The sequence below is a fragment of the Myxocyprinus asiaticus genome, chromosome 12, assembly GCF_019703515.2.
Source record: "Myxocyprinus asiaticus isolate MX2 ecotype Aquarium Trade chromosome 12, UBuf_Myxa_2, whole genome shotgun sequence".
NCBI classification, from domain to species: Eukaryota; Metazoa; Chordata; class Actinopteri; order Cypriniformes; family Catostomidae; genus Myxocyprinus; species Myxocyprinus asiaticus.
In genome coordinates, this window is record NC_059355.1 from 10,989,044 (window position 1) to 11,002,898 (window position 13,855).

The 13,855-nt window shown below is 38.8% G+C and overlaps 1 protein-coding gene across 2 annotated transcripts in view; it reads right to left on the reverse strand.

The window, feature by feature from the left end:
• LOC127448655 (neurobeachin-like protein 1) overlaps window positions 1–13,855 on the reverse strand; it is a 103,277-nt gene that overhangs the window by 20,701 nt on the left and 68,721 nt on the right. For both annotated transcript variants that reach the window (XM_051711349.1, XM_051711350.1), the window contains 7 exons: window positions 12,802–13,113; window positions 8,868–9,017; window positions 8,560–8,717; window positions 2,244–2,368; window positions 2,004–2,127; window positions 1,681–1,829; window positions 1,418–1,551 (listed from right to left, as the gene is read on the reverse strand). In XM_051711349.1, coding sequence (XP_051567309.1) covers window positions 1,418–1,551; window positions 1,681–1,829; window positions 2,004–2,127; window positions 2,244–2,368; window positions 8,560–8,717; window positions 8,868–9,017; window positions 12,802–13,113 — 1,152 coding nt within the window. The remainder of the gene's footprint in view (window positions 1–1,417; window positions 1,552–1,680; window positions 1,830–2,003; window positions 2,128–2,243; window positions 2,369–8,559; window positions 8,718–8,867; window positions 9,018–12,801; window positions 13,114–13,855) is intronic.

The following is a 13,855-nucleotide window of genomic DNA, read 5'->3' on the forward strand; positions in this document are numbered from 1 at the left end:
GATTTTTGTCAAAAAACGATAGTTCCAAAAAGCAACTATCAGCACTGATTAATCGGTCGACCTCCATATTAAACATCAAATATATTCTTGTTGGTTGTGATTTTGTTACTTTACTATAGAATTTCGCTTTCAGTGAGAACTAGGGCTGTAACAACTAATCAATAAAATCGATAATTATCGATAATGGAAATCATCGACAACGAATTTCATTATCGATTAGTTGGTTATTTGCGGCGAGCACAGAGAAGCTCCGCCAGTGACGTCACTTTACAGCATGGTGGAAAATGTGTTGCATGATGAAACTCATTTGAAAAACAACGGAGACAAGCTGAAGTGGGGAAAAACAGGACCCAAGATGTCTAGCGCACAAGAGCACTTTATAAACACTTCAAAGAAGATCATAATAAGCATAGAGTTTAATGTGGAGCAGTTGCTGCATCAGGTGTGTTGACAGAATGATTGTGCTGTTTGATGCGTTTGTTTCTCTCTAGTACATGATTTACATTTACTGCTACTCTGTTTCTAGTGTATACATTTTATGAATTCAAAATCAGGTGTGTATTTCGCAAAACTGTTTGATTTTACCACATGCGCGTCTCCGTAAAACTTAACTGAGCAAACGAGCGTGCGCGCATCCACGTCAATCAAACCGATAGCAATGGAGAAAGGGAGTGCAATCAACTCGTGCAACATCATACCACGCTTTCGGTTTCAATGTAATCAATTGTGCAGCTTTCACGGATATCACGCTGATGTCTCACAGGTCAAAGTGTGCGGTTTGTGTGTTTTAGATCGTTTCTCATCATGTGAGTGCTTGTAATACAGTGAGAACCGGGATGAGACTTTTCAGCGCCAGAGTAAATCTGCACTGCGTTGATTGTACTGTATTAAACTGTATATATGCTGAATATAATGTATAATAATGCTAAGGGTCCTGATATTTGATAGTCCTGATAATGCCAAATGTAATGTCTGATTCCACCAGTAAATTTAAACCATGGCAAAAATTATGTATTGAAAGTAATAATAATAATAAATTCAAACTTAACTTTTCATGATTCAGGCTTTGTTCAAAGTTTTGTGAGAGTATAGAATCATGAATTCATTACTGTAAATCGACCCGTAAATAATTTCAGTTAAAAAAAAAATCATATTTAAATAAAATACAAGAACTAAAATTCATTTTTATCCGATAAATCGAAGAAATAATCTAAGATTAATCGAAGATTAATCGATTATCAAAATAACCGTTAGTTGCAGCCCTAGTGAGAACAGAAAAATTAAGAAACCTCTCAAGTCCAGTTAAGACATGATGTTATGACAATGAAAGATGATGATGATAGCAAAAAAGATGATTGCATTTATGAAAGCAAGAGACTAAAAAAGATGAATTGGACTCATATTAAATATTCCTGACCTCCTTTTTGAAGTTGAGGAAGTAGTTGGTCTGATCAATGAGGAAGAATTCCAGAGCCGAGCGGCGGAGGTTATATCTGCGCAGGTGGATCTCTCTGATTTGAGATAACGGCCATTTGAAGTCTTGACCAACACCTGAGAAAACAAAGTGCTTCAATATCAACTCTTTCACCACGTAAATGACTTCTCACTGCATACTGTCTGTCTTTTAAACTACTAAATATCTCACTCTCCCATTAATATCATCACTTCCCCTCTCCTCACCCTCCTCTTTCTCGGTGCTGCTGTCGTAGAAGTAGATGTGTTGTGTGGTGAGCTCAAGACGGCCCGGATACACGTCCACCACCGTGACCAGCTCACAGTCTTCTGAGATCATCAACTTCTCCTTCTGACCTGCCTCCTCGGAATCAGCCCTCATAGAAAGACAAAGATAGAGAACCTTAATCTTGCTCCAGAAATCTTGAATCTGAGAGTATTCACAATTAATTGCACTGATTATTCTGTATCACTACTCCATTATTGGTTTATGTGTGTTTTTGCATTGGATTCATTGGCTACTGCTACTGTCCGTCTACAACGAAACTCACTGATTGGCCGATGTGGGGTCCTCTTCTAAGAGTTCCAGGATGTCGTCCTCAAAGTCACTGACCTTCACCTGTTTCACGGCCTCCAACAGCAGTGACTCAGTGTTTATCTGCGGGTGCTGCACACCTGCAGTATCACACACACATGTACAAGAAACACACAAAACGCTTGTTTATTTCCAAATACCACACAACGCTCATGACAAGTTCCAGGCGACACTGTTTGAGTGCATGTGTCTTTACCCAGATTGTCTCTCAGTGCGCTTGCTTCTCTGTGAGGGTCAAAGTTGTAATTCCTCACTAGTTTCAACCGCATACGTGAGTAGTTCTCAGCGCTAGAAAGCTTCCAGTGCATGTCCTTCTGCTGCCTGTAAACAAAGAACACATGTTTCTATTGTGATGTCCTTACTGGTAGTACCCAAAAACAAAGTCAATGCAACTAGGGTCATTAACTTTATGAACAAATGACTGTAATGAAGTGATTCTTTTAACAAAACAGTCAAAAAAGATTAACAAACTTACAAACCATCAGTCTGAAATTACTGAATTCATCAGAGCGGTTACTGACTGAATAATATGTTTACTTGTCAACATTGTTAAAGATAATGTACTCACAAAAGTGTTTTGTTGTAATAAATGCAATTCACTGTTGGGTAAATTCAGTGTGTATTTTTACACAGTTTTAGTCTCCTGACAATATCGTCATGTCATATTCATTCATTTTAGTCAGTTTTACACTGACTAAAATGGCATTTAATTTTAGTCAACAAAAATAAAGGTAGTTGATAATATGCAAAATGACAAATGCGTGTCCAAGTTCAACAGACCAAACTTTTATTTAATATTCAACCATTTAGAAAAAATGTATAAACATTCTTAATTTACTACTAAACAAAAGGTTAAATACAAAATACTCTAGAACTGCCCTTGTTGTGGAAACCTGAGCTCCTGAAATAATAGCAAATAATGAATATACTAAAGTATTAGCTACTCTTTAGAAGTTAGCCTACTGCATTGTGAATTTTGCATGCTTTAGAGACTGTAAAAAATATTCTGTGTTTAGTCAGTTCAGGATATTGCATTGCGTGTAGCATGTTTTTTTACGGAAACGGCGTATTCACATGTTTACGTATGCAACGTAAATTAAGCATGTTATGACTAGAGTGTAACTTAGTTCAAATACACCTGTTAATTCGCTTCACTGTCTGTGCAGATGTAAGTTTAAATATTACATACAAGTTTTGGATATAGTGACTAATCTCATGTATAAACATGATGCGTTTGAGTGATATAACTGACCCGTTTTAAAGCGGTTCATTTTGCTGGTGTTCAGCACCTTAAACTCACGCAGCTCAAGCGGAGACATCTCCAACATACTGCAAAGATACTCATCATTGAACTATATAAATCCATATCTAATATCTTCTTCCATATATAGATGTTTCAATCTTGCACTGTTAAGATCTTACAGTATTTATTTCTCATAATTTTTCATCAACAGTATGCTTTAAATTACACAGACTGATTAAACCTTACACAGTTTATAACAAATTACACAATTGAAATTGTAATCAGTAACGTAATCTTTTATATAATCTCATCGGATTACTTTTAAATTACTTATTGCATGTTTTGATGAAAATCTAATTAAGTGTTTAAGCAGAGATAATTAAGTATCAAGTACCAACTTAAACATTACCAAGCATACAGTAAAATAATTTATAAAGACTGATAGGTAATTTAATCGACTACATTTCTGTAATCTGATTACATAATCCAGAAGTAGTTCATTACAACTCAATACTGATGTTATTTTAATTTTAAAAAAAAGTTAAAATGTGTCTGTGTACATTGCGTTCACTTGTTTTTCTGTTTTTTTTTTTTAAACAAAATTTTTTAAGAAATTGGCAAAAACAAGAATAAATCTTGTTTTTTAGTTTAAAAATTGAAAGAATTTGAAATCAGCTTGGTTTCTCATTTCTTGGTTTTTCAATTTCTAAACAAAAGAAATGAAATTGTCAAAAACAACAAGGCTTGTTTTTCTATTTTATTTAAAAAAAAAAAAAAAAAAAAATTAAGAAATCATCTTGATTTCTCATTTATAAATTTTTACGTTTCAAAACAAAGAAACAAATGAATGCAGTGAATACGGACCTAAATTGTGTTACCAAAAACACTAATGAAAAAGCAAGTGTATCTGTCTGCGTCCTGCAAGACAACAAGCTTTTTCAAGACGACCGATTTAAAAGGTAATTTCCTTGTAAATCCTCACGCAAGTTTAATTTTTTGTTTGGCGGGCCATGGGTGATTGACAGGTGAGAGGTGGAGCTTTGCTGCTGTGCGGGATGCATCAGGACGGCTTTTAAATGTGATGTAGCCGCATGCTTTTTTGACTGCCTCTGTATGTGTTTTTGTGATCCAATCACAAAACGTTTTGCACCTCGTTTATTCATTCAACTCAAGATGGCGCCGAGTATGGCTGCTGCGTTGCGAGCTCCGACACAACATGGCAGTGTTTTGTTTGTTTTGTTCAAAATTCTTATGTTTTTTGTCTTGGATGTTGTCTGCCTTATTGTCTACGACAGACAAACACTTTTGGACATTGGTTCAGCAATTTCACACCGTAAACCAGACTTCAAATTCCTCAATGCCGACCCACTGTTTACAAACACGCAAGCGGAGCCCTTTGTCTGAGCAGTCCAGACGCGGAAACGCAGGAGGAAAAGGGGAAACAGAGCCGGCGTTCTCATCAGAGTAAGACGTCAAGCAAATCGACCCCTGCTACCCAGTATTCTACTGGCAAATGATCAGGATAACAAGCTCTGCGAGCTGAAAGCGCGGATCTCTTTCCAACGAGAGACAAGGGACTGCTGCATTATCTGCCTTACGGAAACTTGGATGTCTGCGGAGATTCCAGACTCAGCCATTGAACCCACGGGGTTCTCCGTGCACCGAGCGGACAGAGCGAAAGACCTCTCAGGTAAAAGCAGAGGTGGTGGTGTATGTTTTATGATCAACAAATCCTGGTGTGATCAGAGGAACGTACATTCTATCAAGTCTTTCTGCTCTCCTGATCTGGAATTTCTCATGCTTCTGTGTCGACCATTCTGGCTACCGAGGGAATTCACAGCGGTCATTATCACAGCTGTGTACATTCCCCCACAAGCCGACACAGACCGGGCAATCAAGGAAATGTATGGGAGTATAAGTGAGCAGGAAAACGCGCACCCTGAGGCCGCGTTCATTGTGACCGGGGACTTTAATAAAGCCAGTTTCAAATCAGTCGCACCAAAATACCACCAGCACATTAGTTTCAACACACGAGGGGACCGGGTTTTGGACCATTGCTACTCTCCCTTCCGGGATGGCTACAAATCCCTCCCTCGCCCACCATTTGGCAAATCGGACCACTCTTCCATTCTGCTTCTGCCCGCTTACAGGCAGAAACTGAAACAGGAAGCACCCACCCTCAGAACGATCCAGTGCTGGTCGGACCAATCAGACTCTACACTACAAGACTGTTTTGATCACACAGAGAGATGTTCTGGTCCGCCTCTGATGACGACATCGAGCTTTATGCTGATAGCGTAATGTGTTTCATCAAAAAGTGCGTGGAGGACGTAGTTCCGACCAGAACAACACGGATCTATCCGAACCAGAAGCCATGGATAAATAGCGATGTTCGCGGGGCACTTAATGTGCGGACCTCCGCTTTCAATTCCGGGAACGAGGAGAAGCATAAACAAGCCAGTTATGCCCTCCGAAAATCAGAACAGCAAAACGCCAGTACAGGAACAAGATTGAAGGACAGTTTAACACCACCAACTCTAGAAGCATGTGGCAGGGAATTAACATCATCACGAACTTTAAAGGGAATAAAAACTCCGCCATGAACACCGCTGCCTCTCTCCCGGATGAGCTAAATACTTTTTATGCTCGTTTTGAGGGAAAGAACACCGCCCTTGCGGAGAGAGCTGTCGCGGCCGAAGCTACAGAGGTTAGTTCACTCTCCGTCTCTGTAGCGGATGTAACCCGATCCTTCCGACGGGTGAATATCCACAAAGCCGCGGGCCCAGACAGCATTCCGGGTCGCGTCATCAGAGCATGCGCGAACCAGCTGGCTGGTGTTTTTACAGACATTTTCAACCTTTCCCTCTCTTTGTCTGTAGTCCCCACATGCTTTAAAACATCCACCATTGTGCCTGTTCCAAAGCAATCAAAAATAACTTGCTTAAATGACTGGCATCCTGTTGCTCTGACCCCCATCATCAGCAAATGCTTTGAGAGACTAATCAGAGACTACATCTGCTCTGTGCTGCCTCTCTCTCTTGGCCCATTGCAGTTTGCTTACCGCAACAACCGCTCCACTGATGATGCCATCGCATCTACACTACACACTGCTCTCTCCCACCTGGAAAAAAAGAACACTTATGAGAATGCTGTTTGTAGACTACGGCTCAGCATTCAACACCATAGTGCCCTCCAAGCTAGATGAGAAACTCCGGGCTCTGGGCTTAAACAGCTCGCTGTGCAGCTGGATCCTGGACTTCCTGTCAAGCAGATGCCAGGTGGTTAGAATAGGCAGCAACATCTCCTCATCATTGACCCTCAACACTGAAGCCCCACAGGGCTGTGTTCTCAGCCCACTCTTGTATTCCTTGTACACACGACTGTATGGCAACACATAGCTCCAATGCCATCATTAAGTTTGCTGATGACACGACGGTGGTAGGTCTGATCACTGACAATGATGAAACAGCCTACAGAGAGGAGGTGCACACTCTGACACACTGGTGTCAGGAGCACAACCTCTCCCTCAACGTCAGTAAGACAAAGGAGCTTGTGATGGACTTCAGAAGACAGAGAACACAGTCCCATCACCATCAATGGAGCACCAGTGCAGAGAGTCAACAGCTTCAAGTTCCTGGGTGTCCACATCACTGAGGAACTCACATGGTCCATCCACACTGAAGTCGTTGTGAAGAAGGCTCATCAGCGCCTCTTCTTCCTGAGACGGCTGAGGAAGTTTGGAATGAACCGCCACATCCTCACACGGTTCTACACCTGCACTGTAGAGAGCATCCTGACTGGCTGCATCTCCGCCTGGTACGGCAATAGCACAGCCCACAACTGCAAAGCACTGCAAAGGGTGGTGCGACCTGCCAGACACATCATTGGAGGTGAGCTTCCCTCCCTCCAGGAAATATATACAAGGCGGTGTGTGAAAAAAGCTCGGAGGATCATCAGAGACTCCAGCCACCCGAGCCATGGGCTGTTCTCACTGCTACCAACAGGCAGGCGGTATCGCAGCATCAGGACCCGCACCAGCCGACTCCATGATAGCTTCTTCCCCCAAGCAATCAGACTTTTGAACTCTTGATCTCCCACGATCAAAATACATCAGCACTGCACTTTATTACTCTTAATCTTATATCTCACACCGGACTGTCATAAATTATATTATTATAATATTATATTCTCTCTTAACAACTTACTATCAACCGACAGCCTGAATGTCAATACAGAACAATACAACCTACTGTACATTCTACATATACTACTACATATAATTTTTGTATTTTATTTTTTTATTTTTATTGAATAATGTGTATCTATACCCTGTATTGTATACTGTACAGTGTATGTTATTATTTGTATATTGTTGTGTGTAATTATGTGTATATTAGACTTTAAATTGTGCTGTGGTAATTTGATGTTATTGTAAATTGGTATATGTCTCATCACTGTCACGAATGCTATGTTGATCGGAACTGCACCCAAGAATTTCACACACCATTGCACTTGTGTATATGGCTGTGTGACAATAAAAGTGATTTGATTTGATTACTATATATAGCACTGACCATTTGCGATTGGATCATCCGAAATGCGTCTTATTACCAGCTGTAAACAGGGTCTAAAATAAGTGCAGCCTGATCTAGCAAATGCTATAGAACGGCTTCCAGCGGAAGTCTCACCCACATTCGTTTCCCCAGTAAGACCCCCAGGAAAAAGGTGGTTGTGTGATAATATTATTAAACCGAAGATATAAAATGGTGAAATTAAACATTTATCTGTTCTGTTTTTTCCAGTTAGCTCACAAGTTAACCGGTTAGCCTATTAGCTTAGCACACCATGAGCTTCTTCTCCTCTTCATTTTCATCACATTTCTCCTCAATGTCGCCACCTAGTGATTCGGCAGTATGATTGCACTGAATATAACTTAAGTTGCGGTGACTTAATAATTTTACAAATTTTAATTTTTTTATCTTAGTGGTTAACGATAGATGTAGAGTTGCTGAGGGACTCAAAATAAACACAACAAACACAGTGTATGAGTGTGACATCCAACTGTCGCAAGACTTGTGCATTTCACTGGTTATTTAGGAGGAGGCGTAACTGTAGTGGGCATGCCGTGTAGTCTTGTAGTTGTCTTGCAGGACACAGACAGACCATTCTCGAAAAAAGGTAGAATATGTCCCCTTTAAATAACTATGCTATCACCTCCACCAATACAAAATACATCCGCTTAAATATAACTGTATCTCCGAACACCCACTTGTCCACCCAGGGTCCTCTTTCACAGAAGAGTCCTCTGCGCGCTGCCCTCCACTGCCTGAGGATGGCGCTGTTCTGCGTGTGGATTTGTTTGAGCATGCTATTGTACCTCAAGTTCTCATGTCGCCCACGACGACTGAACGGCTCCACAAACTGCTCCTAAAGTTGTTAGAGGAATAAAAAATGTCTTTAAATATGCATAAGTGGGATATAGAAGGAAATTCAATGCCTGATGCCTTTGCATCTCGTTTATTCTCATTACATTCCAACTCGAATGGAAATTTGATATGCAGGTATATTCTGTTTTACCTGAAAGTGTATCTTGCTCTCTCCTCTCTCTCGGTCTCTGCGGTGTAGACTGAGCATTAAGGCCTCGAAACAGTCCTTCCAGTAGAGAGCCATGTTCTCATGCCCCTGACTGAACGTCTCAATCTCATACTGCTTCATATATGGGATGATCTGACAAAGAAAACCATGAAGCTAAACATCTACAATGCATCAATGGTTAAACATATTAGAAAAAGGAAACATGAAAGTTCTATCCTTCAATATGAAAATTAAAATTGATCATTTTTTTTTTTTTTTTTTTTTTTAAATCCAATTAATTAAAAAAAAAGGTTTGTTGTTCTAGCCTTTTACCACCCCTGGCCTTTAACCAACAGTCATATTAAGACCCCTTTTCACAATCTGATCAATTTCTGATAGATATAATAATGTTCTGTCCTACAATTTGACACATAAGTACATCATTACAGAAGTAAAATGAGTTGCGAACTGAATTTCAGCTCAAATCTGAAGTTTTTGATGTCATTTACAGTTTGATTAATTTAAAACTAGAGTGAAAACTGCATTCCGAACTCTGGTGAACAAAAAAAAAAAAAAAAAAAAAAAAAAAAACACAAAAATCAGTTTGAAAAGAGGGTCTAGCATTCAGCTCATGTGAAACGCAGTTCAGTTCATGACCAAATAAATATATACTGTTTTCTGGTTGACGACAAAAGAATTTTGCAAATGTACTGTGCAAATAACCTGCAGTATTGGGTAGAGATCGACCTATAATTGGTTTTACAGATGTTTTTAACAGATATTTACACTTTGTAAATAATCGGTTATTGATTTTTAAAAGGGGTCAGTTAAGAAAAGAGCCCAGAAATGCCATTACACTACTGTGCGTTCAACAGAAAACTGTAGAATTCACAGGTAAAGTATCTTATTTCATTACATTAATAATATTACGTTATTTATTTAACTGGTCCTGCTTGACCCACTCTGAACGGGATTCGAACTGACGTCTCTGGCATGGGAGGCGGGCGAACTAACAAGGAGGCTAAAGGGTACAGCCCCTAGCATCAGTCGCTAGAGCGCCTCTTTAGGCCAGGGGAGTGAGGTTTACACATACCGCACAGCCATCACATACCAGCTGGCTCCCGTTACATTTACATAGCAGCCACTGATGCTGAAGTGTGATGTGATGCAGACGTTTTTAGCTTTTAAATCCAAAACAAAGATAAACTCACGTGGAATGGGATATCTGTAAACACTTAAAACCCATGTTTTCACCAGTGCCTAAAACTTTCACACAGTTCTGGATATGTGATATTTATTATTATGCAATATATATATATATATATATATATATATATATATATATATATATATATATATATATATATATATATATAAAAATATTTAAAATGCATATTGTGTGTTTATTGCAGTAGTCTAATAAAATAAAATAAATAAAACAAAATATAAAATATATATATATATATATATATATAAAAAATAAACAAAATATAAATTAAATATGATCATAAATAAAATAAAAAATAATAATCAATTATTAAAGGGGTTATGAAATGGAAAATCTAATTTTCCTTGATATATAGACATATACTGTAAGAGTTAACTGTACTATAAAAACACTGTAAATTTCAGAACTCAGAACTCCTTCCCTAGTCTAAAAACAGCATTTATAGTTCCCACCCAGCTAAAATGTCTCATTTTGAAAACTGTGTGTTTGTGATGTCACAAGACATTGCTCAGTTGTATTTACACACCCCACAACATGTCAACGCACCCTTGGCCCCGCCCACTGGTGTGCAGTTCGAGACAGACCTAGTGTGACCAACCATTTCTGAACACGAAAGAGGACCCATCTGGACTATTTTCAAGTTTTGTTATTTATTTCTTTTATTTCTTTTATTAGACAGCCATCTTCTACCATTGTCATGTTTATCACGCCGCTTTTAAAAGACGTGGTGTCAAGGTACAACTTGCTGTACTGAACACAAACTGCTCAACATACTGTTCTTGCGCCCATCTGCGCTATTTTATTTTTTATTTTATTTTTTTTATCCCCTTTTCTCCCAATTTGGAATGCCCAATTCCCACTAATTAGTAGGTCCTCATGGTGGCACGGTTACTCGCCTCAATCCGGGTGGTGGAGGACAAGTCTCAGTTGCCTCCGCATCTGAGACCATCAATCCGCGCATCTCATCACGTGGCTCGCTGTGCATGGCACCACGGAGACTCCCAGCATGTGGAGACTCATGCTACTCTCCGCGATCCACGCACAACTTACCACGTGCTCCATTGAGAGCGAGAACCCCTAATCACGACCACGAGGAGGTTACCCCATGTGACTCTACCCTCCAAAACAACCAGACCAATTTGGTTGCTTAGGAGACCTGGTTGGAGTCACTCAGCACGTTCTGGATTCAAACTCGCGACTCCAGAGGTGGTAGTCAGCGTCAATACTCGCTGAGCTACCCAGGCCCCCAATCTGCGCTATTTTTAATCGTTGGTGTATGTTGGAGTTGGTGTAAACATGGACAAGCTGGACATCTTTGACCATTTGGATACTTTTCTGGTGATCTGAGACTCAGTGCACCTATGTGTGTTGGTCTATTCATTATGCTATTGACTATGTATGTGTGTGGACTACTTTTGAACCAGTCATAATACGATTTAAGCTATGCAAAGGATGGTGCAGTTAAAAACACTTGGACTTGACCGCAAAAACGTGAGTAAACCAGTTCATTCATGAATATTTCATATGTCAAGACTGTTTGATATTTATTGTGCTGATGTGCTTGACTGAACAATATAATATATTCAGATGCAATTTGTTGGATGTGTGTTATTTGTAAACCCTTTATGAAGTTGTGGAGCTTCTTCATTCTCTTCTGACTGCATTTAAAATATGACTGAGTATTCGAGAGGCTGTTCGATGTTAGCCAATCAGAACAGTGGGCGTTTACATTGAAGTTTAAAGGGACAAAACCAAGGCAAAAACAGGCAAGAAACAGGGTCGAAAATGATAATTTTTTACTAAACTATGACAGTTTTAGTGCTAAAAACTTTACTAACATTATCAGTGGACCTCAGGGAAGATAATTAAATGATAAAAATAGCATTTCATGACCCCTTTAAATGAATGGCTCACCCGAAAATTATAATTCTCTCATCATTTACACGCCCTTATGCCATCTCAAACTCATATGAGTTTCTTTCCTCAGTGGAACACAAACAATACACACATATTTGATGTGGTGTTAATATATCTATAGAGCACAAGTCAATGGGGTACAAACTTTCAAGCTCCAAAAAGGACATAAAGGCAAGGTAATCCTTCCGACTCCATCCGGTGGTCTAATCCATGTCTTCTGATCCAATTGGATTTGGGTGTGAAACAGACCAAAACGTAACTTTATTTTCATTACAAATCTTGACATCTACAGTCTCCTTAGTGCACTGATGATTTGAAGCTCGATAACACTTCTGTATTGCTTCAGAAGACACTACTCTAAACCAGTCGAGTCGTATGGATTACCTTTATGCTGCCGTAATGTCTGGTTTGGAGCTTGAAATTGTTAGACCCCATTGATTTGCATTGTATTGACAGAGTATTTACATTATATATCCATCCAAATATCTTCGTTGGTGTTCTGCAGAGGAACGAAAGTCATTCGAGTTTGAGACGGCATAAGAGTGAGTAAATGATGAGAGAATTATCATTTTGGGTGAACTATTCCTTTAAATATATCAGTTATCGGACACTTCAACATAAAAATAATTGGTATCGCTATTTGTCGTAAAACAAAATCAATATCGGTTGATGTCTATCATTGGGACAACTGAATTTGGTTTCAAGACTCAAGCAAACCAACTAATTATGATAACATTGAAAGCAGGCAGTAAAGACAGAATCACTCTCAAGTTTCATCCAAGAGATTCTTACATATTTGTCGAGGTAGACCCTCCACTCAGGCAAGCTGCAGTACAGCTGGAAGTCTTCAAAGAATGATGGGCTTCCGTTAGTGTCAGGAAGAGAAGGGAGGTGCAGCTCCATGTACAGGAGTTTATGAACTTTAGACAGAAGGGTCCGGAGCAGAGGCACTAAAAATGAGTATTTCTCCTCCGTTCGCTCCTCGCACAAAGAGCGCCTGAGGATTCCCTCCACACGACCCAGAAGATAACACGCCTCATCCTGAGAGTCAATCGTCTTTGTCTGCAAGATGCCGTTCAGCTTTGCCGTCGCCATCGCGCTCACCTGCAGGAATGAGGAGCCAAGTGAATAAACAAACACTTAAGGATACAAACTGATGTTAACCCAGATAAACATATGAACAATTGATGCATCAATGAAAACATTTAAAAACACATGACAATTACTGACAAGTACCAATCTTTTTGGTACTTGCCGATGCCAATAATTTTAGCAACACTTAGAAGTTTTGAAGACAGTGTGTTTAGTATTCTCAGTATTAAGTCAACAGTTAAGAACATTCAATTCAGAACTGTGAGAGCTATAAATATAATTTTTATATAATTTAAATAATATATTTTGCTTAAATATAATTTAAAAATATTTTAGTTATTATATAATATAAACTACATTTAATGGGTTTTCACAGTATACATATTATACACATACTGTTTATATAAATAATTGACATTATTGGGCATTTTATTTAAGTATTTTTAAGGTTTTTGATACTAATCAAAATATTAGACCTTTTTTTCCTTTTTGGCATAATTGTGTTATGAGTCTGTTTCAGTTATTGTAAAATATATATATATATATATATATATATATATATATATATATATATATATATATATATATATATACACAGTGGTGTGAAAAAGTGTTTGCCCCCTTCCTGATTTCTTATTTTTTTGCATGTTTGTCACACTTAAATGTTTCAGATCATCAAACAAGTTTAAATATTAGTCAAACATAACACAAGTAAACACAAAATGCAGTTTTTAAATGAAGGTTGTTATTATTA